The sequence below is a fragment of the Falco biarmicus genome, chromosome 3, assembly GCF_023638135.1.
Source record: "Falco biarmicus isolate bFalBia1 chromosome 3, bFalBia1.pri, whole genome shotgun sequence".
NCBI lineage: Eukaryota > Metazoa > Chordata > Aves > Falconiformes > Falconidae > Falco > Falco biarmicus.
In genome coordinates, this window is record NC_079290.1 from 61,354,727 (window position 1) to 61,382,193 (window position 27,467).

General features: G+C 45.0%; 1 protein-coding gene across 3 annotated transcripts in view; it reads right to left on the reverse strand.

The window, feature by feature from the left end:
• APCDD1 (APC down-regulated 1) overlaps positions 1-27,069 on the reverse strand; it is a 32,481-nt gene extending 5,412 nt beyond the window's left edge. For 2 of the 3 annotated variants that reach the window (XR_008820923.1, XM_056332616.1), the window contains exons 1-3: positions 17,428-17,805; positions 15,599-16,130; positions 1,026-1,347 (exon numbers count right to left, since the gene is read on the reverse strand). Coding sequence is in view for 2 of the 3 variants with exons in the window: in XM_056332616.1 (XP_056188591.1) it covers positions 1,026-1,347; positions 15,599-16,130; positions 17,428-17,687 (1,114 nt within the window). In the remaining variant the exon portion in view is untranslated. Of the gene's footprint in view, positions 1-1,025; positions 1,348-15,598; positions 16,131-17,427; positions 17,806-26,803 lie in introns of those variants that run through there. The other variant, XM_056332617.1, reaches the window with a different exon arrangement.
• Positions 27,070-27,467: the final 398 nt, after the last annotated feature.

Genomic DNA, 27,467 nt, shown 5'->3' on the forward strand with positions numbered 1-27,467 from the left:
AATCAAAATTTTTACCGAAACCAAATTACTGACCTCAATCTGTAAGGTAAGTTGGCATACATAAATCAGAAATTCAAGCAAAAGCTGGATTTCACCCCAGGAGGTGAGCTGGGACATGCTGCATGCAGCTCTAAAGAGCAACAGTTCTGACAGGCAATGGTATCTCCTGCCTCCTGTGAAAATCCCAGATTAGTAAATTATTTCTTATAGTTAGATGTTTATCTAAATTGGAGCCATGCAAGAAGCTTTATGCTTCTCACATGTTAACTGAAATAAGGAGAAGAAGAGCCCACAGAGTGCTTGGGGCTTTCAGGGGCTCCGCTGGGGCTGGTGCCATGGTGGGACGTCATATTTAGGAGCTGTTTGTTTGTGTGAGTGGTTAAAGCCACCGAGCTCTTTCTAAGCAGGGTGCTACGGGGATGTTTGCAGAGAAAATCTTCTCAGCTGCAGGGAACCGGGTGGCGTCACCACTGAGCACTGCTTCCCAAAGTACTTGTGGGGCTTCAGTTAGATACATCTAGTCTTCACTGTGGTGGGATTACTCAGAGCTGTCTTTGGGGACATCCTTATTTACTGTAGGGCCCCTTGGAAGCTGATGAAAAGACCCAGGCCGCTACACCTGTCTTTGACAGAAAATGATTTATACCATTGCAGACTTAAAATGCCTTCTGAAGGTGCTTCTTTCTCTCTGTTGAAGGAGCCCTAGGACACAGATCTAATCTTGGCCACTTTGTTTAGATGCTTGAAGTCTGGCCACTGGACTCCAAGACTTTGTGATGTGAAATCTTATTTTTTTGTGCTGTACTTCACGATCTCTGCCTCAAATGAGTATTGCTTCAGCGGTGTGAAATGCTGTGCAGATGTTTAATTTAGCTGGGCACTCACGCAGCGCCTGCAAACTTCCCAATAAATTACTAACTCCTGAAAATGATGGAATGAAATTATCAGCAACCAAATTGTTATGAGCAAACTCTGCTCCGGTCTGTAACTGACCACCTCCGCCCCAGAGTAGCAAGCCACTCTACCTTTGAACACAAACTCCGTGCCGCCCATCACTTTGGATGAGTGCACTCCCCGGCTATAGCGTCCCTTGGCGTAGATGGTGAAGGTGGGGTGCTTGCAGATGGGGTCGGAGTAGTGGTAGTAGTGACCTTCCCAGGTGTTGTTGTTGTCATGGAAGATGAAGTGTCGAGTGAGGAAGAGGACCTCTGGTCGCACCTCACAGCGCTGGCTCACCCATTCTCCATGTAGGCCTATGGTCAGGTCCGCCTTGGGGGGTAAGATGGGAGGATGGTGCTCATCTGACCGGTAGATGATTCTGCATGCGATGCATGTGCGGTCATGGTTCTGAAATGAAGCGGAGAGAAGCTCTTGTTAGGCATTATCTGCGATACAGGGCAATGAATCAGGCTGCCCGTTTCATGCTGAAGTGACACCGGCTCCACATTTTGAGGAATATGTTGTCACTTCTTATCTTGCTAGTGTTCTCCTGCAGGTTCTTATCCTTCAAAGCACCTGAAACAAGGCATCATTTGGTTTTGTATGAATGAGACTGCACAGCAGGAGAGCAGTTAAGATATTAATTCCCTCATCTGCATTTATCTGAAATGAACATTTTAGTTCAGCTTTTTATAGGATCTAGAAAAGGCTGACTTTATCCTTCCAACCATATGAGAATCTGGCAGATGGTAATTTACCGTGGTAGGGACTTGGCAACTCTTGCGTTAGAAATGGGTACATTTACTGAGCTCTTATTTTGCATCTGTCTTCATTTTATTTGTTAACTTTGGGTACTGCAGATAGACACGGGTGTCCTAAAGACACTTTTCATTTTGGGTGGCAGCCTGGGAGAACGGTAACCAGTGATTTTAACCTTTCGCAGCTTTTGTGAGCCCTAACACAAGCTTGTGAAGTGTATGATACGGCTGGCTGCTGCCAGACACAGCGAAAGCTTTATGGCCCTCTTCAGCAGGAATGGGGTGCGTGGTGCCTGCTGGGCCCCACGGTGGCTCACTGCTGTGGGCCAAGCAGCCAAGTACCCCAGCCCCATCTGTGGCCACCAGGGGTGTCTTAAGAGGGGTGTGCAGGCTCTGAGTCCATGGCAGGAGGGGTGGGCATTTCACCCTGAGGCTTCCACCTCCTGACATCAGAAACTGAACTGCAGACACCTGCGCAGTCATTCCTAAGGCTGTTCCTGCCTGTGCAAGGTTTTGTCTTGTTGGCAAAAGAGTTTGACCTCTCACTTTTCAAACTGTATTTTGCATTTTTTCAATGGCAAGAGAGACGGCACCATTAGCTTTTGTCTTTGCTCTGATAAGCCCTTTATGGACCGATTAAGGATTATGAAACTAATTTTTTAGCTCACTTAATTGATAACATATAATTAGATCAAGAAGAATAAATGCTGCCCCACAAGATAAAAGCAGTGTTTTCTGTTTTCCTGGTGCCCGTTTTGGGTTGGCAGTGTGCTGTTTGTTTACATCTCGGGGACCCGATGATGTTGGCTGGTGGCGTACAGAGGGGCAGCGCTCAGAGCTGTCAGCAAGCTTACACTCAAAGTGTAAGGCAAAAGTAGTAAAGGCAAAAGACCACACAGACAGCTTGTGCCTTCATCTTTCAAGGACATTGCTTGATCCTTCCTGGAGAGAGGGGGATGCCTGGGGGGGTTACTCACATCCCCCTTGTTCATGCTGCAAAGTGTTTTCCTGAGGTACTGCACCAAGTTAAGAGCTGAAGCTTTCCACACAGCCATCGAGGAGAGAGATTTATACAAATAATTTTTCCTTGCACCCCTTTCCATCTCCCTTTTCTGAGATCTCTCTGAGCTCCCTCCATAATGTAAATACTCGCATTCATCGCTCGTACTTTGAAGTCCATGTAAGCAGCTATGGAATCAGCATTTCTCCACTCACTGCCTTCAGCTCACGGCACACTTTAAGGGTGACATTTACACAACCTTCATTACTGCCCTGAGTTTCTCCAGTAACATGGCCATAGGTAGCTTCAGAGAATCAACATGCAACTCCCACAATATATCCTTTTTACACATATTAAACAGGGTTTGTATTTGCCCCCACCCCAGGCCAGATAGACACCAAAAATCAGGGAAATCAATGAAAAGTCTACTCTCTTCTACAGCCCTGGGATGTACAGTAATGGTCTATGTGCAAAATAACTATAAATGGAGTAGCTCTGGTTGATCTGAACCAGTGCTGGCCAACAGCCCTGCTTTGAGGAGGAAGGAGGCTGGACTTGGTGACATCCAGAAGGTCTTTCCAACCCAAAACACGTGGTCTTCTGGGAGCGACATGTCAGCATGTTATTGAAGTAGATGCAGTTCTTTCCCATTGTGGAGCTTGCTGACTAATTCTAAGATACATTTTTTCAGCTAAATTCTGCAAGCAGGTACAAGTGCCATTAGTATCTTAGCGAAAATACAAAGAACATTCAATTGAGTAATTTAACTGCAACTGGTGAAGTTAGCATGGATTTGTGCCATAGTAACAGACAGCAGAGGCTGGTGCAAAACATCTGGTTCTCCTGGACACTGAAAGCACAGATAATGCAGAAGGACTGTGAAACTGAGCCGTCTTCTTGCAGGTTTCAGTTTGGGTTTTCTGATGGTCAAGAGCAGAACCAAGATCCAGTTATGTTTCCTATTTTGCTGTAGATTTCTTGTGTGACTTTCCTGTCACTTTCTATGAAACCTCATTTCATAGAAACACGGACAATTGCAGCTCTTCTGTTTGGGATGGGACTAGTAAGAGGCTAAATAAAGACACTAAGCTGTCAGAAAGCAGACAGAAATGTCAGGGGCCTGGATATGATTAAAAATACAGTAGTAGTAGTAGTAGTAGTAGTAGTAATAATAATAATAATAATAATAATAGTAACTGTACTCTGTACTCCTGGAACAAACATTCAAATAGAATCTGACAGAAGTCCAGTGTCTATCTTCCTCTTGCATACAGTAAAATCTCACCAGGTTTCATCTGCAATCTTTTTTGGGATTTATGAAACCAATCTGTTGAATCCCTAGCTCTCTTCAGAGGATGTCAGTCCTTTTCTCCGGAAGGCAGCCTGGTTTACTGGGCTGTTTGCAGCTCAGGATTGCTGGGGGGCAGATGCCTTATAAATGACTAGGAAATGAGTTGGTGCTGGGGAGAGGTGGAAGCTGCCTTGGCCCATCTTGGGCAGCAGCAGAGCTGCCCCGTTTGTTTCCCTGAAAGAAAACTGTTGGCTGAGATGTGGGATTCTGTTCACTGCCAACCAAAGCACCAAGGAAACACACATTTTTGAAGTGTAATAGAAATAGCACTTTTTCTTCTTGGAGATCAACATGCAAAAGAAGCTGCCGCCGTGTTGCACAGACACCTGCAGTGATCCGGGCCGAGGGGTTGCTCTGTGGAAGATGCTAGCGTCTACCAAGCACTTGTTTATCCAGTGTGGCTGTCCTGCCATCGGGCAGACTGGCGCCACTGCTCCCTGAACGCTTTAAGGGCTAATAATCTGATGATAGTGACTTTATTGCTGTGATTGCCCCACTCACATAAAGTGAAGCAAGAAAGCAAGGAAAAGACAGTGTTAAAAACCTAAACATCACTTATATAAGCTGAATTGGCTAATAGTAGGAGACAATTTCTGCTACAGTCCCTTCTCTATCCAAGTTGAAAGCTTTTATCAGCTCCCAGAGGAGACCCTGGCACAGCAGCATGGTGGTTTGGTTTATATTCACACTTCCCTCTCGGGAGCCTGTCCTCCACAATCAGTTTGTAAGCCAAGGCAATTTAACCTGGGAACCAGTGGTTTCTGTTGCCCTTGTTCAAAATCTGAAGAAAACCAGACAGAAGCCCAGCCCGCTGTCTTCTTGATCGCTCTTGGCTGTTTATGGCATTCCTCCGCTGTTTTTCAGGTCTAGTGGATAGACAAGAAGGAGATCTGTAATCCGTCCTATTTGCAGCTACGTTATATTTTTACTTTTTTGACCAGGAAGGACTATCAAGCATAAATGTTCTTTTTGCTGTTTTTCTAGCAGTGACTTCAGGTGTCTCCTATGACATTAAAAAACAGAAGTATTGAGTCAAGGCTCCAATGCTGGGCAGGGAGCATTATCATAGTTTGATGCCTTCTCCATCATACTGGGAGTGCAGAAGGTGCAGACCAGTAACACCTGCAGCTCCTTAGTCCCTTGGCTGTGGCCAGAGGTAGAGTGGGCAGAAGAAGGTCCATGGACCTCCACGGTGGCAGGAAATTCGTAACTACAGGTGGCCCCTTTCTCCTTATCAGGGGTGGTTTCATGTCTTGAGGCATAAAGAGGAATTACTTCCCAAAACTTAAAAAACTCGCGGTGTGACTACTCTGCCTGCCATTACGCTGCGAGTGGAGGTGACTCCTTGGGCAAACTCAAGGAAGGTCCAGGTTAACCCACCGGTAAACTTCACCGTGAATTCTGTGAGTTGTCTGCAGCTCATCTGGCCCTTTGACCTCTGTGGTCCTGACCTGCTGTAACTCTGTGTAGCCCTTCTATTTCTGAATGCCCTGCACCAGCTCTGAAGGCCTGGCCAGCTGCACTGCTAAGGCATGGCCAGCCTGCCTTCCCGATACCGATGGTGTGCCCAGGTGAAGGGGCTGCGGTGAATGGGCATGTTTTTCCAACAAACAGGGAGTGGGACAGGGAGAGGTTGGGGCGGTGAGGATGGAAGCAGAAGTATCCCTTTCACAGCAGCGAGGCATCAGGCTGGCTCAGGCACCTCATACGGCTGTACCCCGAAAGCATCGCCTCCCTGAGACCAGTGCTCAAATCTAAGTCCACAGAAACCTTTCTGTTGGTGTGATACTATCCTTTCACAGAGTCATGAACTTCTTAGTGGAAGAATATGCCACATGTGAACTCCGTCAGTACAATTTTTGTCCAAGCAATGGACAAGGGAAAGATCTAGTTTTGTTATGAGGCAATTTGACTTAATTGTGGAGCAATTTATGTTTAAAAATTGACTGTATTTTTCACTTGCTTTTTTAGGTCAGCTGCTCTTAGCTCTTAATTATACTAGTTGAGGCTTTGCAAATCACTCCCTTTCCATGTGTCTCAGGGAAAGATTATTTTCAAAGACATAGGGAACAGAGAGAGAGGACATTCGAGTCCAAACACGATTAAGTACTCACTAATAAAAAGCTCATTTGGGCATGACATAATCTTAAAAGCAATAAAATGAACAGCGGACAGGATGAACATCTGTTTTATGTTTTGATTACCTTAGGTGTACAACGCAATATTTTTAATAGTGGAGTGTTGCAAGAGGTACTGGCCCCTGAAACAGCTGCTGCCCAGCGACTGGAAGATCCCTTCCTATGGAGGTGCCTCCATGCAGCTCTGCTGTGCCACATCCATGGTGCCCCAACTCCTCGCCCTCCTGGCCGTTTCTTTAAAGTCAATTTCTGCATTAATCCATGAGGCCACGTGGGCTGAAACAAGCCTGAATTTCTGGTTGGAAACTCAGTTCTTGTAGCTGGGAGGAAAATAATTTGTGATCTGATAATTTCTGCCAACATTTTTCCTTATCCATTCCTTGGCTGAAGTGGTAACAGGTCCAGAGAGCTCTGGAAGCCAAGCAGGGAGGTTTCTAATACAGAAAAAAAGCAACCAAGGCTGAGGTTCCTTGATCTTTGTCCCAGTTGCTGTAGATAGTCAGAAGCATAAACCCTCTCAGCAATTTTAAGTTCCACAGGACTCTATGGCTGCCTAGGACTAATTTGCCTCTAATCAAATCACAGTGTTATTTATGGCCCAGGCCAAAAAACTGTCACAGAACTGGGATGCACTCTGAACAATGGTGAAATGAGCTTTGAATAACACCTAGAATGATCTTCTTCTAGCTTGCTTTGAACACCTTTGTACTTCGATGCTGTAGTTACAGAATAAGACATCTACAGACCAAACCCTTTTCAAACTGTACAGAAAATCTACCCTTTCCTTATGGTTCAAGCAGAAGCTGAAATCAATGCTTTACATCAAGGAAAGGATCTGCAGGATGTACTGCAAATTGTATTCAGGGATAAAACAAACAAGCACTAATAGTAAAGAGGAGGCTGAAAATGCAGTTATTTTTCAACTGAACACCTTGTTCAAACAGATTTGCTCTCTCTTCTATCTATCCATTTATTCCTTATATCTTGAAAATGTGTCTGTATTTCAATCAAAAAAATTTAAAAGGCTATTTGTCTGAAACAGCTCAAATTGTAACTGAATCTTTCTCCTGTAGAATTACAATAGATGACTATTCTGATATTTGGCTATTTACATAATGGAAAATTAACATAATTCGAACTATAACGTTACATTTTTTAAGGGAAGATTCATTGCTCAGGCTACTTGGAGTCTGAGAGATGCAGTGCATTCTCAGCAGAACAGACTGAAAAAATAATGTGGTACTTTTCATTAGATTCTTATTTTAAAAAGGATGTAGGAAAATATTTCGTTGAATATACACAGTCTGGAGGAAGAGAAATACAAAGCAAAATTTTGTTTTCTGGTATACAGTTTTTCTCTGAAAAGCAAATGTTTCTCTTTAAAAAATGAGAAAAGCATTTTTAGGGGATATTTTGGTATTTTTAATGGAGAATTTTGACCATTTTCTGAAAGGGTCTTTCTGTCATCTTTTATAGTTGCAAATAGTTGGTATTTTACCAGACCAGACACATTAAGAAGACAAAAGCATAGAAGGCAGTGGTGTGTAGTAAGGTCCTAAACCATCCAAAAATACGGCAGCTCCTGTGATGGGAGACCTGGTGCTGGGGCAGTTGTGGGACTGCTGCTGTTCAGAGCCAACCCGAAGCAAGGGAAAAGCAGGGGACAATTTTGAGAAGCAGTGAACCTGATCCGTTTTCTCAGTAGCAGCTTGATCTACACCTGCCAGGTTGTTAAACTTGCATGAAATTACACAGCAGTTTCCCAAAGTAACTTGGGAAATCATCTCTCCTTCTCTTTTTATCTGGAGCCACTGCACACCAGACACATCCTTCCTACACCACAGCCTGGTTAAGAGATTCAGGTCTCAGCTCTGCCCCAGCAGAACAGAAAAGCACGTGAACGTGGCGGTCGGCTGGGCTGCCTTCGGGCTCCTCACTCTCCTCTTCCTGACCCAGCGATGCTGGTATCGAACCAAAGCCCAGCCCGAAACCCTTGGCAGAGCAGTAGCTTCTTTCTGTAACGCCTCCATTGGAGCTCAGGACTTTTAGCTTTCACTTTTTATTCAAACCCAGATATTCAATGCGGCTACTCTAAGTACGCCCTTCCCTGCCTGGCCCCTGCACCGCTGCCCACTGGTCTCCCCAGGGGCTGCCACCACCCCCCTGCCCAGTTACAATAATACTATGCCAAAGTCACTTATTTCAAATTTCTGTAGCAATATCCTGCTGATCTGAGCCCCCACGGCTGTGCTGGTGGCTGTAGCGTGGGAAGCTTGTTGGGAAGAGACAGGTTCTCAGCTGATACGGAACCACCTTTGGCCAGCCCTGATTTGCACTAGTTACCGGTGTGTAGCAAGAAGCAGGGCTCATTCATGGCTGGGACAGGAGGACAGGTTGCATCTATATGGTATTGTGAGAAACAAGGGCTAGCAAAAGCCCCTGTGCCCACCTCGGCTCCCTTCTGCACCTTCCCATCCCTGGGAAGGTGCTCCTGACCAAGCTATGAAGCCCACGTGAGGCAGCCCGGGCTCTGGTCGTTCACAAGGTCGGGTTGCTCTTGCATCAGGGGCTTCCCTTTTAGGGTGAGTCCTGTGGCTGGCTTGTCTGACACGTTGGCTATGCAATGTCACTGGATGGGCCACACAGCAGTGGCTGCGTCCATCATGTTACCCCCAGCATATCCTTGTTGCAGGACGACCTGTGGTGAGGGACCAGCCATCGGGTTTCCTCAAGTGCAGCCTCAGGTCTGAAATGTGTGTGCAGCACAGCCCTAACTGGTGGCCCAGTGTCTTGTAGGGTCTAACAGTAACAAAAGCTGGGGTAGGAAACCCCTGCCATGTGAATGCACATACTACCATGAGGGAAAGCACTGAAGAAGAGGGAGAAGAAAAGCCATGCTTTGCAATGATTTCTCACACCTGCCCAAATACCATGTGTCACAGGTATGACCATGCCTGGTCAGGATGCTTTAAACCTCACCACCCAAGAGAACCAGGTGCCAGCTTTTAGTGTTAGTAACTGAGTGCTCCCAGGACGAGTACAAATAGAAACGCTTGGGAGAATGTCAATTCAAGGAAATGCTTCCAACTCGACACAAAAAGTTGGATGACTTTGGCTCACATTGCCAAGGAGCTGAGTCCACAGCAAGGAAACTTCTACGAATTGCTCAGTATAGTATCAAGCTCTGCTCCTCCACCGCTCTAGATAACTGCAGACCAAGACAGCACTTTAACAAATGGCTACAATCTCTCCCCACCACAAGTGATAATTTGCAGGCTTTCCATGACCTCATATGAAGCTGAGTTGGCTAATATGCATTAGGCTGGCTCTGGGGAGTTGACAAGCACGGCTGACACAGTTATAATTCATCCTGCCAAACGGAATGAAGAATAACAAAGATTTAAACTTTAATTAAAAATCTTGAAGCGAGTGAAATGCTGGAGAGAGTGGTAACTCCTTTACAGGGTTGTCAGTTTGGGATTTCTTTTGGTGGGGAACAGAGGTGCTGCAAGCAGGGAGGAGGGTGGAGATATGTTCAGATTTATCTGCAAATGCGTACTATGTATTTCAAGATGTTGAGGAATGGTTTTTATTAACTGCTCCCATGAAGGGAAAGATAGCAAAGGAATCTGAAGGCACTACCATTACACAACTGTCCGATCTACAGTGTTGATTCTGTTGCACAATGCTGCATAAAACTGAAATAAACACAACAGACATGAAATGCAAAAGTCTTCTGGTTGTTCTTTTCTGATACAAAATATTTCAGCCTGGGTAAAAGACAAGAACAAAGAGAAAACCAGCCTTTTTCGCAGGTGAATGTGTTTGTGTGTCATCTATCCAATTAAGATGATACTAATTTATGGTGACATGAACGTTTTGGAAGTATCAACAAAAAAAATTCCTGGAAAACCTGAAGGGACAGCTTCAATGTCCATCTTCAGGAACAGAGTATTCCAAAATAAAGCTGCCTTGTGTGTTTATTATGCCTTTAAAAAGCAACCTATATAGCCCTCTGAACCATATAGCGACATTACCAGCAAGTCCTCCCTCCCCTTTTGCCAAAGATGAAGCAATTGTGTTTAGATGACAACAAGAAGGAAGGTGTTGGTAGCTGAGACACATGTTGAGTTGATCTGAAGGCCTGTGTTTCATTTTGCTAGGCTAAATAATTAATTTTTATCGTTGGTCCTGTATTTGTGTTGGGGCATGCTTTTACTGCAGCTGCAGAACAGACATTGGTAGTTAAATCAACAAAGATGAATAGGGTTTTAAAAGCAACACTTAGCTTTTGAAGGTTCACATGGAGAGTGAAAAGCAACGTTTTGCTTCAGCCCTTGCCTAGCACTAATGCTAGTGCAGGCAGTGAGCGCAGAGTGGAGCACGCTTCTGCAAGGCCACAGCCAACAGTGCTGCCCAGCATGGTGAGGACCAGCCTCAGCCGGAAGCCGTTTGCTTCTCTTATCTCTGCAGGGCATCATCACATGCGCTGCTAGTGTTCGTAAGCCTGGAATTAACCTATTTGAACATTCTTCTGAATATTCTTTCTTTGCTTCCCCTCACAACTTCCCTAACCAAGAGTCTTCTACAAGTAATAACGAGCAAAAGAAACCCTTCAAGCATTGGCTTAATTTAAAAGTCTAGTGGTGCTACTCTGACAAGCAAAGGAGTTTTGTCCTCCAAAATTACACTCTTCGGTTAAGATAACGTTTTGCATATTCCTCTGAGGTGCTTCACATGTTTAACATCTATTTATTAAGTTATGCTCTCATTTCCCTGGGAGCTCCTCAAGTACATAGCATTCCCCTATAGATGAAGTCACTGAGTTTCAATAAAATGAAGAATCAATTTTTGAAAAGCAGAAAAAACTTTGTTGTTTCACTGCCTGCCTAAAGGAAAGCCCAGGCAGCAGACTCCACATGTTGATTCTGTATTAGCTGCAAATGCCAGGTGCTGCTGGGAGTCAGCTCCCAGCGGCAAATAAACCTGTAACAAAGAATTGATCCACTGGAACTGTGTTTTCAAGGGAAAATATCTTACTGAAGGTCTGCGGCCAGCAAATGTTTGAACATGGCAAAGGCAGAAGGAAGGCTATCCTGGTAAGTTTTAGGCTTCCTGTGATGTTCCAGACCACTCCAGCCTTATTCCTAAATAAGGGTCTAACTAGAATGACCTGTCATCACAGCCCTGCTCTGGTCTTTCCCACTACTCTGTCAGGCGATAAAATAGCACAAGGAATTCTTTGTTTACAAAGCCCTATTGCTAGGCAATTACGTGTGAAATAAGTGTCCCAGTATTGCTGTTGTAGACATTTCCTGTAGTTTTAGAGCAGATATCTCTGAAAACATCTTCTGCCCTTCTGCACAGTGAACGAATACTGCATTCAAGCCTTCCTTCATGCTCCAAGCCCCTGTATGCATTCATAAATAAGGTGTGATTTTGCAACCAATCAGCCAGGCTCTTTGGTGTTGTCCTAATTGGGAATATTTTGTGTAATATACGTGATGATGACCAAGTTCCCCCATCCTTGCCCTTTCCACCCATGTGCTCTCACATGCTGGTTAAAGAAGTTGCATGTGCAATAGCTTGAACCCCTTATCAACTCATAATGTCAAGAGACATCAAAGATGTTCAGGCCCGTTCATCGGCTAGTCTTAACTGATATCTTGAGTAAGGCTAGAGGACTGCTACGATAAATCTATACAGTGACTCATTCATCAGCTGCACCGGGAAACTTCCATTTTACAGAAGGAATTTGTTTAAGGTATGCTGTTATCTATGAGAATTCATAAACCCTTAAGAGATGACATATTATATATTTTTAAAAGCTCCCTGATTGTATATGAACACTTGAGATACAGTAATCTGTGAATTTATTCAGATTTGTAGCTCAGCATAAAGTTGTCTGGTTTTTGGACAGCCCTTTTGATTTACCATCCTGTGGTGAAATCGCTGCAGGAATTTGGAGAAGGTCCAATTCTATTTGTTTAAAGTCCTGATCATGTGGCTTTGGCATTCCTAACATATCCAGCAATCATTTGCTTTTAATTACCATTCATTTCAACCACATAAGTAATGAATGTGGCTACCACATCCAACTTACAGGCTGTGTAAACTCTTGAGCTGGGTGGAACTTTCTTCTATATAGAGGCTTAACTATAAATTTAACACAAAATGTGAATCCTCTTAACTTATTTTAGGCAGGCCTTTATAAGTTTAAAATAAAAATAAATAAAAAGGAAATGAAAAAAGCCTTAAATGAAGGATTCCACACAATACACCTGATTCACTTCAGAAGCAATTTCCTGGCCTCCCCAGCCTCTTAGTATGACTGTAGAAACCTTAAAAAAACAAGTTGATTTAGCGTTTCTATTTATTCATGGTGTCCAGTTTCCAGAGGAGTCTGTTACTTGTAGTTTTAAACTCAATTTAGCATTTAAACTCATTTTCAGCTGGGTCCCAGTGGAGCAACAATTAGAAAAGGAAAAGAGTTCAAAGAAGAAGGGTTATAACCTTTCAACGGTATGTTTGCCTGGACTTTAAAAAAAAAGCATCTCTGTTACTGTTCTTCTTACATTTGGCGAACACTAGGTCAGATGGCTGGGTTGATAACCTGTTGGCATAGAGAACTTCATGGTTAGGTACAAACCAACACCCAGGAGTCTTTCATGGCAGCTGAAGCAAAGGTTCGGTTTTTTAAGGCTATTTTTATTTATATTGTGCTGAAAGCCAGTATCAGCAGGCCCGGCTTCTCTTGAGAAAAAAGAAATCTCACATCAAATCTATGCAAGAGGAACCTACCAAAAACCACAAAGACGAGCTGCAAAGTTGTGCTGTTGCAGCTTAAAACTTGTGTTAAACCTACATATCTTTTGCTGTTGAAGGCTCCAGTTGAGAGTGGTGTCCCAGCAGCCCAGATGCTGTATATATATACACATTGTAGGAGCCAAGGGGACCATGCAGACAACAGCTGGAGGAGGAACAGAGGTAATGTGACTTGTCAGAAGTCATAACTGCCCAAACTGGGAGTTGAGCAGTGACCTGCAAGTCAGGACCCGGGCCTCCACTTATTAAACTACAGTGGTTTCACCCTGGAGAGCTGGAATCCATACGTATTTTCGTGTACTCAAAGTTAAGCTTTGCTTTATCAAGTAACAGTACTTTCTGTAGCCCATAGTACTGTTACGAACAAGCTTCCAGTGTCATAATTTAGCCTCAAGATCCAGCTCCTGCCAAGACCTGGCTACCAACAAATGCATTTGGAAGCACTGTACTCCATGAATACCAATGGAGAACTAGTTGGCTTGTTTGCTTTTCCTCTCCCCCTGTCCTTGCAACTCCATGATGTGGAAGCCTCCCCTGGGACCCACACTGCAGGCGCTCCCCGATCGGAGCGCACGGGTACCCGCAGGCAGCACCTGCATGTCTGGACATGTGGGACTGAGGGATAACAGCATGCAGGGTGACTCAGGCAGGCAGGCTGAAGCTGCTCTTATCTTCCACATAGTGATGTTACCCACTCAGGTCAGAATGGATCGGATCACGCCTGAAATAATGGTCTTTGTGAACATAAATGAGAGTTTCCGTGCTCTCACAGTTGATTTAGCTAACCTGGCTCAAGAAACCGACCTCTTATGCAAGATTTCACCCCTTAAATTTTAGCATTATATTTTAGAGGGAAAAAGTGATGCTACAGTAGCAGAAGAAACGGGCAGGAAATTTGTTACCCGTGTGTACCAGTGTGTCCTAAAATTACAGCAGACCCGGACAAAAATCTTATTTTTATAAAGCTGGTTGGTAGTACAGCTGATCACTCTGACAGTAATGAAATTGCTACAAGGTGGAAGCATAAGCATTTACTATGTTATGTACCAGTCCATAATAAGACAACTAGATTTGACCAGAAAAAAATAATCAGCTAGGGTAAATTAAATGAAGATTTTTGTCTCTGTTTTATGTGGTCAGAAAAACACCTAAGATATTTTCTAGAATGTATACAACATATAGGTGGTGTCAGATAATTTGTACCTATAGACACCTGCAAGGAAGACATTTAGGAAAGAACCCTCACTCCCAAATAAGCAAAGAGAAAGTCAATGCACTTGTTTGAATTAATAAAAGAAAAGTAAAATTTTAATGAGGAACGTGCTGTGGTTCATCTGCTGCTGCTGAAACTCTCTGTTTTAGGAAGATATGTTTTAAAAGAATATGCAAATTTGTACTTGGTCACTTGAAAAGAGCATAAGAATGACAGAAATGACAACAGCTTTCATACAGAGACACAGTTGACTCTAGATTAAATTACCCCTCTGCCAGGCTATTAAGGCAACTAAAGGCAGACCACATGAGGTCCTGAACTATTGAAATTTGATGTTCACAGGAGGCAGATGCAATCCAGGGCAGACAGTTTTGAATGGCAGGGAAAGCCCATGCTTTCTCATCAGAACTCTCCCTACCCCTGTTGCGTTTCCCGCTATTGTCAATAAGCCATAGCTGATTTTTTAATTGGTTGCAATGAGATTATTAAAAATGGTCATATCCCATTAGCTAGGAGTGATGCTGTGGCAAGCGCTCAGTGGGAGCACACCGACGGCAGCAGCACCTGGCAGTGTGGTTCCAGTTGCTGCCTGCCTTGGAAATGTCACCGGGAAAGATCTAGAGACAGCCGTCCTGCTACAGGCCATCAGCGTCTACTCTTCCTGTTTGATTTTTATTTAGCTTACTATGGTTTGATCGGTTCCCAACAAAGCTGAGGGCACTTTAAGGCCCCTTTGAAAACGGAATTATCAAATAGAATTAGGGCCCCATTCAAAATTCACCTGTTTTTCATTTCATTAATGTGTGTGCCTGCGTCTGGATCCATGACCTGCACAGCCCATCAGTTTTTTCCCCTTCATGTTGCCCCTTTCATGTGTCTACCTTACAATTTCCTCTTTTTCTTTTCAGGTTATTGATCACCCAACTTCCATATGCTGACATGGTTCAATTTCCTTTCTCCCTGGCACCCCTGCAGCTATACAAACATACACAAACTCTTTCTCTTCTCCTTTCTCAGTCCTGTATGAAACTTTCTTCTCAGCTGCCAGCCCACAGCTCTGGTCCCAGCCAGCCACTCCCACCTCTGCATACAAGCCTTCCATCTTTGGCGTGGCCTTTATGGACCTTAGCTCATCAGACTACTTTTTGCATATTTGATGCAGTCACATAAACCACAGCAAAGTTACTATTCTCACAGAATACATTCTGTGATCTTTTGTTAACTGGCTGCATCACCTGTAAGGCTGCAGTTGACCTCTTATATTAGAAGCACATCTGCACTTTAGGTTATGCTACTGCACTGACTCAGAATAGCCGAATAACGTGAGCTTTGTCACTAGTATCTTAAAAAGAGGTCATATATACACACACATACCTTGGCATTTTGAAGAGGAGGTTGGTAACTAGAGGGCCGGTAGTACCTCCTCTGGGTAGCATCAGTATGAATGTCTCCGAGAAATAGCTCCTCCACAAGGTGGTCTAAATTGTGGTGCAGGTACTGCTTCTCCACGCGGATCAGCTGCAGTTCATGCATGGCGAAATTCAGAGCTTTGGTGCATTCACAGCCATTATCTTCTCTCAGCAAATCGTAGCTCACATCTTGCTCCCAGGGACTATCTTCTGGTATAAATCCAGGACATGTATGGTTCACCAACTCACTTAATTTTTTGGCTATTGCATCATTGTGGCTTATGATCTGTATGCTGCGTAGCTGATAATCAGCTTCTGTACCCCCTCGGATGATCCAGGATGCTTGGCGGAGTCGAATTTTGCCACGTATAACTAATGTGTAGATAGGATTTGTGCAGCGATTGCCACCGTAATAAAACTGATAGGCCTTAAATGTATTATTGTGGTAGAACCTGTAAGATCTTGTGATGAACTCTGGGCCTGCTCTAACTTCACAGCTGTGGGAAGACAGAAAGTGATAGAAACAAAATTTTAGCAAGGTGACACATCATGTACACTACAGGTAACGAAACTGAGCAAACTCACATGAGTCCACAGAGACACTTGGGTGCTAATGTCCCACTGGCATGAATGGGAGTAAATAGGAACTTGGCACCTGTGGCCTGCCAATTAACCAACAGCTTCCTCTGATGTTATGCTGTTGTTAATACACTGCTTCATGGTGATCATATTGAGGGCTTGATCTTTGAAGGTTTAAATACTTTTTGTCTAGGGACCACCATGCAACTCCATTCTTCTCTGAAAAAAAGTAGTGGCTTATCAAACATCTATTCTTTGCTTTTGCACGATAGATTTAGTGAAAGGACTGATGACATCAGAAAGCAAAATCCCAAATGTCTGCACAACAGTACAAAGCACCGACATCTATGCTACTGTAGAAACTTCTCAGTGGAGTTCCACCAGTTCTGGTCTGCAGAGGACGTGCAGGATTGTGTCCTCAGCTTTTCCTCTTAAAATTTCAACAGGAGTGGCAGTTAATAGAAACCTCTGACCTTTAACAAAAAATTTCAATTTGGCTTGAATTTGGACCATGCAATATTCAGGTTTTGTGGGGTTTTTTTCCCCCAAAGTCAATGACAGTTAAATTCCACTTCCTGTAGAAAGTCCTTCTGTGCCTTCAAGCTTGTCCCCGTTTTCACATCCCCTCTCCTTAACATAAATATACTCCTTTCTGTTAAAAAAAACCCCGTCTGTCCTACTACAAGTCACTTCAAATAGCCACGTGAATATTGCCTGCTGAAACACAGAAAGCAAAATAGCTCTCTGAATTGCAAGTCATCGTGTATAGAGAGTAACAAACTTGTGAAATACAGCTTCTTCATTTCTTTTGCTAATAAAACCTGTGCTAGACACATGCTCTGAAAACAAGGACCTATTCAATGGATCTAATGCATGCAGTCAAAGATGTTATGTTTGAATAAGCATCCAAGTTTTGGCAACTTGTTGGGCTCCTTCCTATTCAAAGAGAGATTTAAAGATATTTCACAGCATGCTGTTTAAAATCCAAACTATGAATTGATTTATCAAGGCAGCTTTATAGCACGCTATTCTAAAGTACATAATGCCCCACCTTCTTCTTTTATGCATGAACATATAGAAAGCAGCTGGAATCTAGAGCATCACCATATTGAAGAAAATATTTCCCCTGCTGCTTAAAGTGGGAATATTCATACTTCCACCTCTGCTTCCTTGCCCTCTTCTCTTCCACATATATCTTGTTTTATCTTTTCTTACCCAGTAGAGACCCAGTGTCCCTCAATATTGGGAGGCATCTGCACAGTGATCCGGGCTCCATTGTGAAGGTGTTTCAGCATATGGTGACACTGTGACTCCTTGAAAGCCCTCCATGCACTCTTCTCCAAGGATCGAGGGTGGGACCTGCTGTCCGGGTGAAGAAGAGCAGAACCTTCTCCCAGCCCTGTGGCAGAAAAGTGTAAATAATCATAAGACCCTGCTGAGACGGGCTTCAACACAATAAAGGAGACTGTGAACATCTTGTGTACAGTGACACTTGTTTGCACTGTTATGTGTCTGGGAAAGTACTGTTTATGTGTCTTTTCTTGTCTGGGGAAAAAAAAATAATTTGGAAAGCTATTCTCCTCTGTAAGCCCACTAATAATCCATTAAATAAATTTGCTTCATGAAATATACTGGGAAAAAGGGCTTGAACCAGAGTTGCAATTCCACACCCAGGAAACGTGGCTCTGAACCTGAATTTTACAGACACCTCTATAATCTCTGGTCAGAACAATCAAAAACCTGGACCTTGAAACTTTTAGAAAGTTGCATCCAGATCCGGACATAAACTTTGCGGTTTCAGCCCACCTCTAATTTGGACGCTTCTATAATAAACTTGCAAATAAAGACTACACTTTAAAGCCAAGGGAAAACAGATATTAAAAGCAAAGCCTCTACACACAGGAAGCCTCTGTGATGACTGAGGTGGTCAATTAAAGGCAGATTCTGCTATTTCTATTTTAAAGGGGAAAAGGAATTTCAAAAGCTAATTTTATCTCCAGCACACAGTAATTTTGGTTTCTAGTAATGTATACATACAAAACCCACCAGCGTTCTCTTTACACAATATTAATTGAACAAAATGAATACATAGCTTCAGAAGGAATGTGTCTTTACTTTTTCAGGCACAGCCTGCTCTTAGATATGTTGGAAAACATGGATCAAAAGAAAAACACACATCTAGAGGTTAGGAGGTGATAAACACGAACCTGACATAATGGGTTGGAAACGGTATTACTTTGCCAGAAGGAATTTAAGAACCAGCAGGCTAGAAAACAAATATGGGGTGGGGTGGAGGGGCCGGTCGTGTGCCTGGGAAGTCGGGGTGGCCATATCAGGAGAGGGATGTCTTGCTAACACGTGCTCCCAGGGGCAAGGTCTAGGTTCACTCCCATCTTTTCTGGTGCCCTCTTTGCTGACTCGACTCAGGAAATGAGCTCTTGGGGATCACCAGTGCATGGTGCAACCCTGCACCATGCTGAGCTGCCTAACACAGGACCCTTTGTAACGCTTTATTCCCCAGGCCCCGTCTAACACTGAGGCACATGCCTAGGCAGTGCACAGCATCGCTACAGAAGTTACAGGAAAATCCATATTATTTGGTTTTAGGTGGACAATATTTCAAAACTTTGCTGTTTCCTATTGCAAAAAAGAAAATGGTGTCAGTGATTCATTATGTTGTCTAGGTCTTAGATCTTCTGGAAGAAACTTGGACTTCCCAGGTGTTACACCTGGAAAAATGTCATTGCTAAAAATACAAATACATGTCAACCAATTAAAAATAGCTAAACAAAGGCAAGGACTTATGTAGTAGGCATACTAAAGAATGATCAGAAGAAATACAATAAATACCTGAATGTAAACAGTGCTCACTTGAGAATGATCTCAAGATTTAATGAGGTTAATAAACACAACCTTACAAAGTCTTTATTGGAAAATCTGGCAGCTTTGTTGCAGGTTACAAACAATTCTTCAATGTGAATGAGAATTTATGGCCTTTCTGTCTAAAGGGTAATAAATACTAGAGATGCTTTGATATTTGAGCATGCTGTCTGAGACGCCCTTAAAGGAGACTGATTTTCAGGGGGTGAACACTCCTCGCCTTCTGGAAGTCAAGGCTTTCAGGCATTTCTGTGATGCTGAGCAGTCACTCGTGTTAGCGCCAAACAATTCCCGTTCTGCAGCCAGAAAAGGCTCGACTGCTTCAGAAATGGCATGGCCACAACAGGGTGATGCTCTGCTTGAGCCGACTACAACTTTGGAGAGGCAGAATTTACTAGGTAAGGTCAGTGCCTCACGTATGTGACGTTACAGCCCCCGGGGCTGAAGCCAGCATCTCTGCACAGCAGCTCTGTGCTGTGCTGTGCCTGCAGCTCACCGCACCTGGAGCAGCACTTGACTCTCTCAAAAACTTGGGCTTGTTTGGGTTTTCTGAAACCTTGTGGGTATGGGGTGGATATCACAGGCCTTCACACCACCAGCAGAACAAGTTCACCCAGGTACAGGTGAACTTACCAGTATACTTATTTTCATCATTCTGAACCACAGCTAGTGACTGAGAGTGACCTTTTAGCACCCTTCTCCATCTCCAAGTCTCCACACACTCAAAAAGCCCCCATTACTTCAGCACCTCATTCTGAAATGGAGCGAGTGCTCCTGTCCATAGGCTCGGAACATCTTTTGGGTCAGAAGTGACACCTCCTGCAAGGTACCTGGTAGAGGCTGTAGCCATCAGTATTAACTTTCAACAGAAATGTCGCTGTTAGAATGTGTCCTGCATACAAATTATCTCACACTGAAAAAGCCTTTGAAAATTTACATTTCCACTTGAAGTTGTCAAGTGTTTGAAACCTGCCATCAAGAGGAGGTTTTGAAATGGTTCAAGTGACTATTTCCAAAGTGTATTTATTATACCACTTGCTTTTAAACAGTTGTATTTTTGCCTAGCTCATGTCATATGATTCATGAATACAGATGCACTTAAAAATGAATCATTTATTCATTTAAACATACTTGGGCATTTAATTTCTCCAAGCAAAAATCCTTCTGTGGGTGGCTACCATCTTGTTTGTGCACATATCAAGCGAGAAAATGCAGTAACCACATTATGCATTCCCAGTTATTCCCTGGAGGAAATAATGAAGAGGCTTTTGAACAGAAGCCAAACTTTATGTGGTATTACACAGTGTCTTTTCTTTGATATAGTTCAAAAGCCACTGGGTCCCCACTCTCTCTGTCACATGTATGTAGTTCTGTCTGCAACTTGCAAATGACCAACCATAACCAGTGAATGGAAGGGAGATCTGCTTCAATAGCCCCAGAAATCTGTACCTGCAAAGAGGGTGTTTGTTTGGGACTCTATCCACCCAACTGTGACAAATGAGGGCATGAACAAGCTTAGGTAACCAAGACAGGCATGAGAAGGTAAGGACGGCTGCAGAGACAGCGGAAGGGATGTAGAAATACACACATGCTAGGCAATATCACGTAAGTAGGACAGGAATATCTGAATATCAATTACAGTATAAAATCAAAAGGCAGCGATGGGACCTTTACCTATGTTTGTGTTGCTGGGGTTAGGAAATAATTTAGCACAGCCTTCTTCCTTACCAAGTAATCGTTTCAATGCTTTTGTATTTACTGACATATGCCTGTACATACAACTAGTGTGCAGAGGAGCCTTAACTTCCCCTTATCCCGTCTGAAGATCAAACACCAAGACCGGCGATACGCTTCCCACGCAGGGCAGTAAGCCGCACGCTGCCTTCCCGTGCTTCTGCTCTCAGCAGGTGCTCAGGGGCAGCGCAGTGTCCCCCTGCTCCACCCGAGTGGTGCACAACCAAGTGTCCTGCAAAGCTGAGGTCCTGCAGGGATGATGTCACTAATTGTGAAAGATCTATTTGGCCATGTTAAACGGGATGCTGCTGGAAGGCTCGAGGTAAAATATGTGCTTTCAGGAAACTGGGAAAAGAATTTCATGGCTCTTTAAAAGCCCACTTTGGAGCCTAGACACAGTTGCAACATAGTTGGAGACACAACTTTCATTCAAGGAGATCCAAGTCTGCTACTCTCTACAGCGCAGACAGATGGTAGGTTTCAATACCTCCAGGACACGCCATGGAAGAATCTCAGACTCTCTCTGACTGACTGCCTTTTAAATGCTGGGGTATTATGAAAGGAATCTTACCCACTTGTTAAAAAATAAAAATAAAATCCACCATGTTATTACTCAAAAGTGTGACAGACTTCAAACAAAAAACTATCTTTGTATGAGACTAACAGCAGTAATCCTGTGAAGCCTCTGGTCGGCTTTCACTTTAGCAACACCACAACCAGAGGTTGTAAGATTGTATCACCCACCCCACACCAGCTGTTTACACAAAGGAGCAAGTCCAAAAAGGAGAAGGAAAATTCCAGAATCCATCAGAAATGCCAGCTGGAAAAGCAAAGCAAAACAAATGCATTTTCCGATGAGTTGCTCTCCAAGTTCTCTTTCATAATCAAGCCCTAGCAGCGTGGATCACAGTTTCAGCATCAAACTAACTGAAAATAGTGTAAGAGGTGCTACAGCTAGCTGGGGATCCCTGCCCAGGCCCTCACACATTACACTTTACAGGGGAAGATGTAACATCCAAGTGGGAAGGTGGAGGTCTGCACAGCTGCTGCTCCAGTAGGATGGATAGAGGCACGCACCACAACAGACAGAGGAGGACTGCAGGCTCTCAGATTCACCTATAAACCTGCGTCTGACGTGGGAACAACCATCCAAGATAAAATAATTGTTATGGGAAGATAGGTTACTTTCAAGTTCTTCAAAGATTTCTGCATGTAGCTGCGAGTAAAATACGAATCTTAAAAGGACAATCTGTTGGCAGCCTGTTACTCAAATGTGTTTCAAAAATGGCTCTGACAAAGCTCTCCGCCAACACTTCTGCAAAAAACTGCCAGCTGCTAGAATAAATGTTTCAGTTTTCTGAAAAATAGTATGCAAATAACATACAATTGCAACACAGATAATAAGTAGGGTTGTGCTGGAACAAATTCTTATAATTTAATTCACGCCTAAACACCATGGCCAAATTCTGTTCTGAGCTATGCCAGATTGCAGAAGTATAGTGCAAATAATCCTAAATCTTAAACTGTTTAGATTTAATCAGTTTAATGAGCACTTCTACCAGAATCTACACCATGGCTTCAAACATGTTCAAGTGTAGTGCTTCAAACCAGACTCCAAGCTACTAGGCATTCAGCAGGTTCACCCTTTGCTAAATGGGAGAATAAATGTTACCTGAATAGTAGGATTCAAACCTGGCTTTAGACTTGGATTGCTCAGCAGAAACCACTTCACTTTTTTCTTTAATTTATAGCAATGTAAATCCAGAAGACCACGATTTTACTATGAGTTACAACAACCTCGAGTGACAGTACAAGTTCAAAATACGTGATGGCTTCATCTGGGATAGAAACATTTTAATGTTCGTGCTTTATTTCTGCAGCAAACTCTTTTCAAGTTAGAACTTGTTTGGAACTTGAAAAACCTTACAACAGATAAAGAATAATTGGCTGGATTAAGTTTATAGCTCTCCTTATCTGGGCAGTTGCCCTGCACAATTAAATAAATAGACATCTGGATTACGCTCTTTCTTGATGTGGGATAGTGTTAGATAACGCCTGTGACAGGCTTTTAGCTACACTGAAAACTTACATAATTGCCATGGAGAATATAATGTCCTGTTACCAAGCCACGGTCTGTGTTTACCAGTGTTTTCCCTTCACTTGAAACTTCAAAGAGTCCTTGCAAGATTGGGACCTAAATTAGCTACTACAAACAAAAGGGCTGGGAAAGGAAAGCTGGGTTTTACGGCAGCAGACGGGACAACGATTTCCTTTCACATGTATCTGTTGCCTTTCTTGTGCATACAGTTTCCAGGTACAGTTTTCAAAGAGATGTGAAATAAAGTTTCAGAGGGTGGAAGGTCCTGAAGAGAGATCTAAAGTATGTTCAGATGGGACAGCTAAAGAGAAACTCCTGGACACCTTGGTCCTTACTTGATGCCCCTTCTTGGAAGAGGTCAGAGAACCCAGCAGTTGCACAGCTGATAACCTCTGCTAAGCTGAAGTTCAGCTCTAAGCTGGGATGCCTGCTGCTACCCAGGTCAGGTGAAACCCTGCTGCCAGGAGCATGGGCTTCTTTACGAAACCCTGAAGGGTTAAAGGCCACCTCCCTGCAGGGCAGCGGGAACTCTGCCACTGGCACCAGTGGGATGAGTGGGTGCAGCGTTGGGCCGTTAGTGCAGTTCAATATCAATGGTAGTTTGGTCTTGCTCTCTTTGAAGGGAACATCTGCTCTCTGTCAGAGACCTCTGCCCCATCCTCCGACCACACCTCAGCACCAGGACTTATTCAGGTGGAACTGCTCCCAACACCAACGGGACTTGTGTCTGAGTAAAGACAATGCCAAACGAGCCCGCTACATATAATCCTACCCTCTACCAGCCCTGCTTAAAGCGTCGCGTCTGTAATAAAATACTAGCCTTGCCTTGAATAGCTGAAGGTATTTGCCTTCATGGTTGAGGCTAGCTTTGGGGACCACAGCCTGCCAGCCTACCTCCTACGGACACTCTACAGGGCGTAAAAATTGCCCTTACTGTTCATGACACCTACATCGCACCACTGTTAGCCCACAGTCAAGCTACAGAGATCAGTGAAATCAAATTTACACTGATGAAATTGTGAATAAAATTGAGTCCACCTTCTAACTCTCCCTGCAAACTCCATAAACCTTACACTGAGCGGTGTCTCTCCCCCTTTTTCTCTCTTTATTGTCTTCCAGATTTCCAGATGCAGTACTTTCCTGAGGGAACAGATCACATATGCCTCTAGTATGGCGCACAATATTTTTCCATTTTATGGATATGAGTGTTGGTATCTTCTGATGCATTTACATATTGTTTTCTTGAACAGGTTTTGAAATAAAACACTTCTATGTAACTAATTTAAGCAATATCACCAGAGAGCTTTTAAAAGCATAAACAGTTTCGCTCCAAAAAGCCTCGCAGTTCTGTCTTCATCACCTTTATTAGTACTATTTCCATGATATCAACAACGTGGTTTAAAGTTTCTAATTCATTACTCTAAGAGAAACATAATCAGAAATACACTAAAGTTTCTTCATAGCATCTGTATTTGTAAAAAAGTTTACGTTTACAAAAGAAATTATCCAAATTTGTTTTGAATCTACTTGAATGTAGCTTTTATTAATCAGGTGTTCTGGAGCTGAACGATCTTAGCATTTGACATCTGAAACTTCTGTGGCTTTTTGTCTAAGCAAAGAAAACAGTGATAATGGACAACTTCCAGCTGCAAACCTTTTTTTTTTTTTTTTGACACTGTACAGGTTTTATTTTGATTAATGAAGACAAGTTTTTCCAAATTTCAATTCAGTGATGTTAAAGTAGGCATTTCTTAACATATTGAAAGAAGCTTTAGCCAACTTCTGTTATAAAACTTTTAAGACCCCAAAATCCTCAACCACCCACTCACACTCACTTGCTTTTAACCCTTAAATTGCCACGTGCAATAGAAATGCAAAGGAAAACAACATGTGGCATAAAGAGGCTTAGCACTGTGATCCCCTGGGATTGCTGGTTATTCTTACATATTACCAATTCAGGCTAGCCGCTGACTGAGGGATGTTCCTATCGACTCTATGGCACAGAGGGAAGAACTCTAGGCCAAGTTAAAGCTAACAGGGTAAATACATTTAGACAGGATACATTTCAGCGCGTTATATGCCACTGATGTAATTTTCAAGTTTGTAAGAGGGCAGCAGCTTCCCAGTGCTTGAAGCTCAGATCCAAACTGTGCACTACTACATTACAGAGGTGTTTATCTTCACATGCAAGGTGCTGAGTTCTGTCTTTCTACAAGAACTTAGGTTTATGTTATTTGGTGAAACACAATTGCATATGGAAGAAATAGATGATTTTCCTCCTTCATCCTCTTTTGGCAGCTGCTTTTTTGATCTGATCACTGGCCTTGATTTGTTTCCTGCTCCAGCCAGGGTTCAGCTCTGTTCTGTAATTCCAAGCAGATGAGCTGGGGAGTCCAACCCTGTAATTACACCTCCTCTCTTTACCCTCTAACTTCAAACCTCCCATTTCGACTTTTACATCTCAGATCACAGAGTTCTAAAGAACACCTCTGGCGTCCCAGCAGGTCTGGCTCAGCTAAACACGTTTCTGCACTCTCCGGATTTCATAGCTGAGCTGTGAGAAAGGTATAAAACCCCCTCCTGGGGAACAGGGTCTCCTGCTCTTTCTTTCTCAAAAGAAAATACACAATCAGAAACCCATGCTTCTTATTATTTATTAAATGCCATCTGTGTGCTTAGCACTTGTACAAACACAGAGAGAGGCAATCCCTGCTTCACAAAATCAACCCCAGGAATAGCTTTGAAATCTTCACCCCAGCCCACAGATCTCACGCTGACTCCATGTAGGTCACTTGCATTGTAATGGTTAAAAAAAATTCCTCTCTTTACAAGGAAACTTGGGGTCCTAAGAACTTGAACTGAAGAAGGCTACATGCTACGAAGTACATGAGAATTAGGAACACTCTTCAGAACGATGCTGTAACTGAGTAAGTTGAGTCACACTTTCAGAATATCGCGCCCAGATTTTTCTAATCTGGCTGCCAAATCTTAGCCATACCTAAGCAGCTCATTAAGTAACCCCCTTTTCAGGAGCTGCTCTTGAAGAACACTGGCTTTCTGGAAAGATGGGTTATCTGTTTAAGTGCTTAAATACAGATCGACAAGATGAACTTGTAATTTTAAGTTTAAATACGCTGGCTTTCCTCATTAAAATTTTGCCTACTGTGCAGTTTCAGGGAAACGTCAGACCAGGGCGAAGCTGCGAGCGTCGAGGCGGGACTGTGCGTAACGACACCCCCGGTCCCCGTGCGCCGCAGCAAAGGCTTCTCCGCCTGTGCAAGCCCCGGTGCTGGCACGCCCCGCTGCCCCCGGCTTCCCAGCCGACACCCCCACGGCAAAGCCCGCTTCCTCGCCTGCCGCTGAAATGCGGACGCCGCCGGACGCCCCGGCCAGGCTCCCCGTGGCTTGGCAGCGCCAGCCCCTCGCCCGCCGGCGAGGAAAGAGCCTTTGCGTGAGGTGCCCGGGCCAGCGGGTCCATCCAGGCAGCGCCGGGCGCGCAACCCAGCGCCGCCGGCACAGCCCGGGAGCGCGGCGCCTTCCGCGTGGTCTCACCCGGCCCGGCGGGCTGCGGCTCCACGCCGCGCCCACCCGGTGTGCCAAGGGGTGCCGCTAACCGCGGGGGTCGCGCAGCGCCGGCAGGGTCTCTGCCCGCCTCGGCATCCATACGGACCTTTCCTCTGCCAGACCCCCGGGCCCGAGCAGCCGGGACCGACGGCCACCGTCGCGAGGGCGAGCGCACCCACCCGCGACCCTCTGCCCCCACCAGCCAGCGAGCCACGGGGCCCCCTTCGCAACTCAGCCAGCTTTTCGGGCGCACCCGCGACGGCGGGGACCCCCGGGCAGCCGGCCCGCAACCCCCCCCCCCGGCCCCGCACTCACCGTGCAGCAGCAGGGCTGGGAACAGGTATCTCATCAGGCTGCCGTACGGGGCGGACATCTCCCCGCCACGCAGAGCCCCTTCCCTGCTCCTGCGCTCCGGCCGCCACCTCCCGCCGCGCCGCCCGCGCCTCAGCACCGCCGCGGGCAGCCCACGGCCCGGCGCTGGGGAGCAGGCGGCTGGCGGGGCCGCGGACCGCCGGGCACCCTCCGGGGCCGGAGACCACCGCCGCTCCCGCCGCTCAGGGCTCCCGCCCCGGCCGCCGCTCAGGGCTCCCGCCGCTCAGGGCTCCTGCCCCGGCCGCCGCTCGGTGCCCGAGAGTGCCCGCTCCACCGCCGTCTCTCCCGCCGTCTCCGCCGAGCGCAGCGGCGGCTCCGCTTCATATTTCCCTTTCCAGCAGGAGGAGGAGAAGGAGGGGTCGGGAGGTGGGGACTCGTCCCGGGGCGGGGAGGGGGCGGCTCCGCCGCGACGCCGGACACCGCTCCCACGGCGGGGGAAGGGGCGGCGGGGGACCGGTGGGCGGCCACGCGGGGCGCGGGTGGCGGGGCCGAGGCACGGCCGGCACCGGGCTGCGGGGGGGGCTGAGCCCGTGGGGCCGAGGGTCGCGCGGGTGGGAGAGCGGGCGGGGTGGCCCGTCCCTCCCCAGCTGCGGGGAAGGCGCCCGAG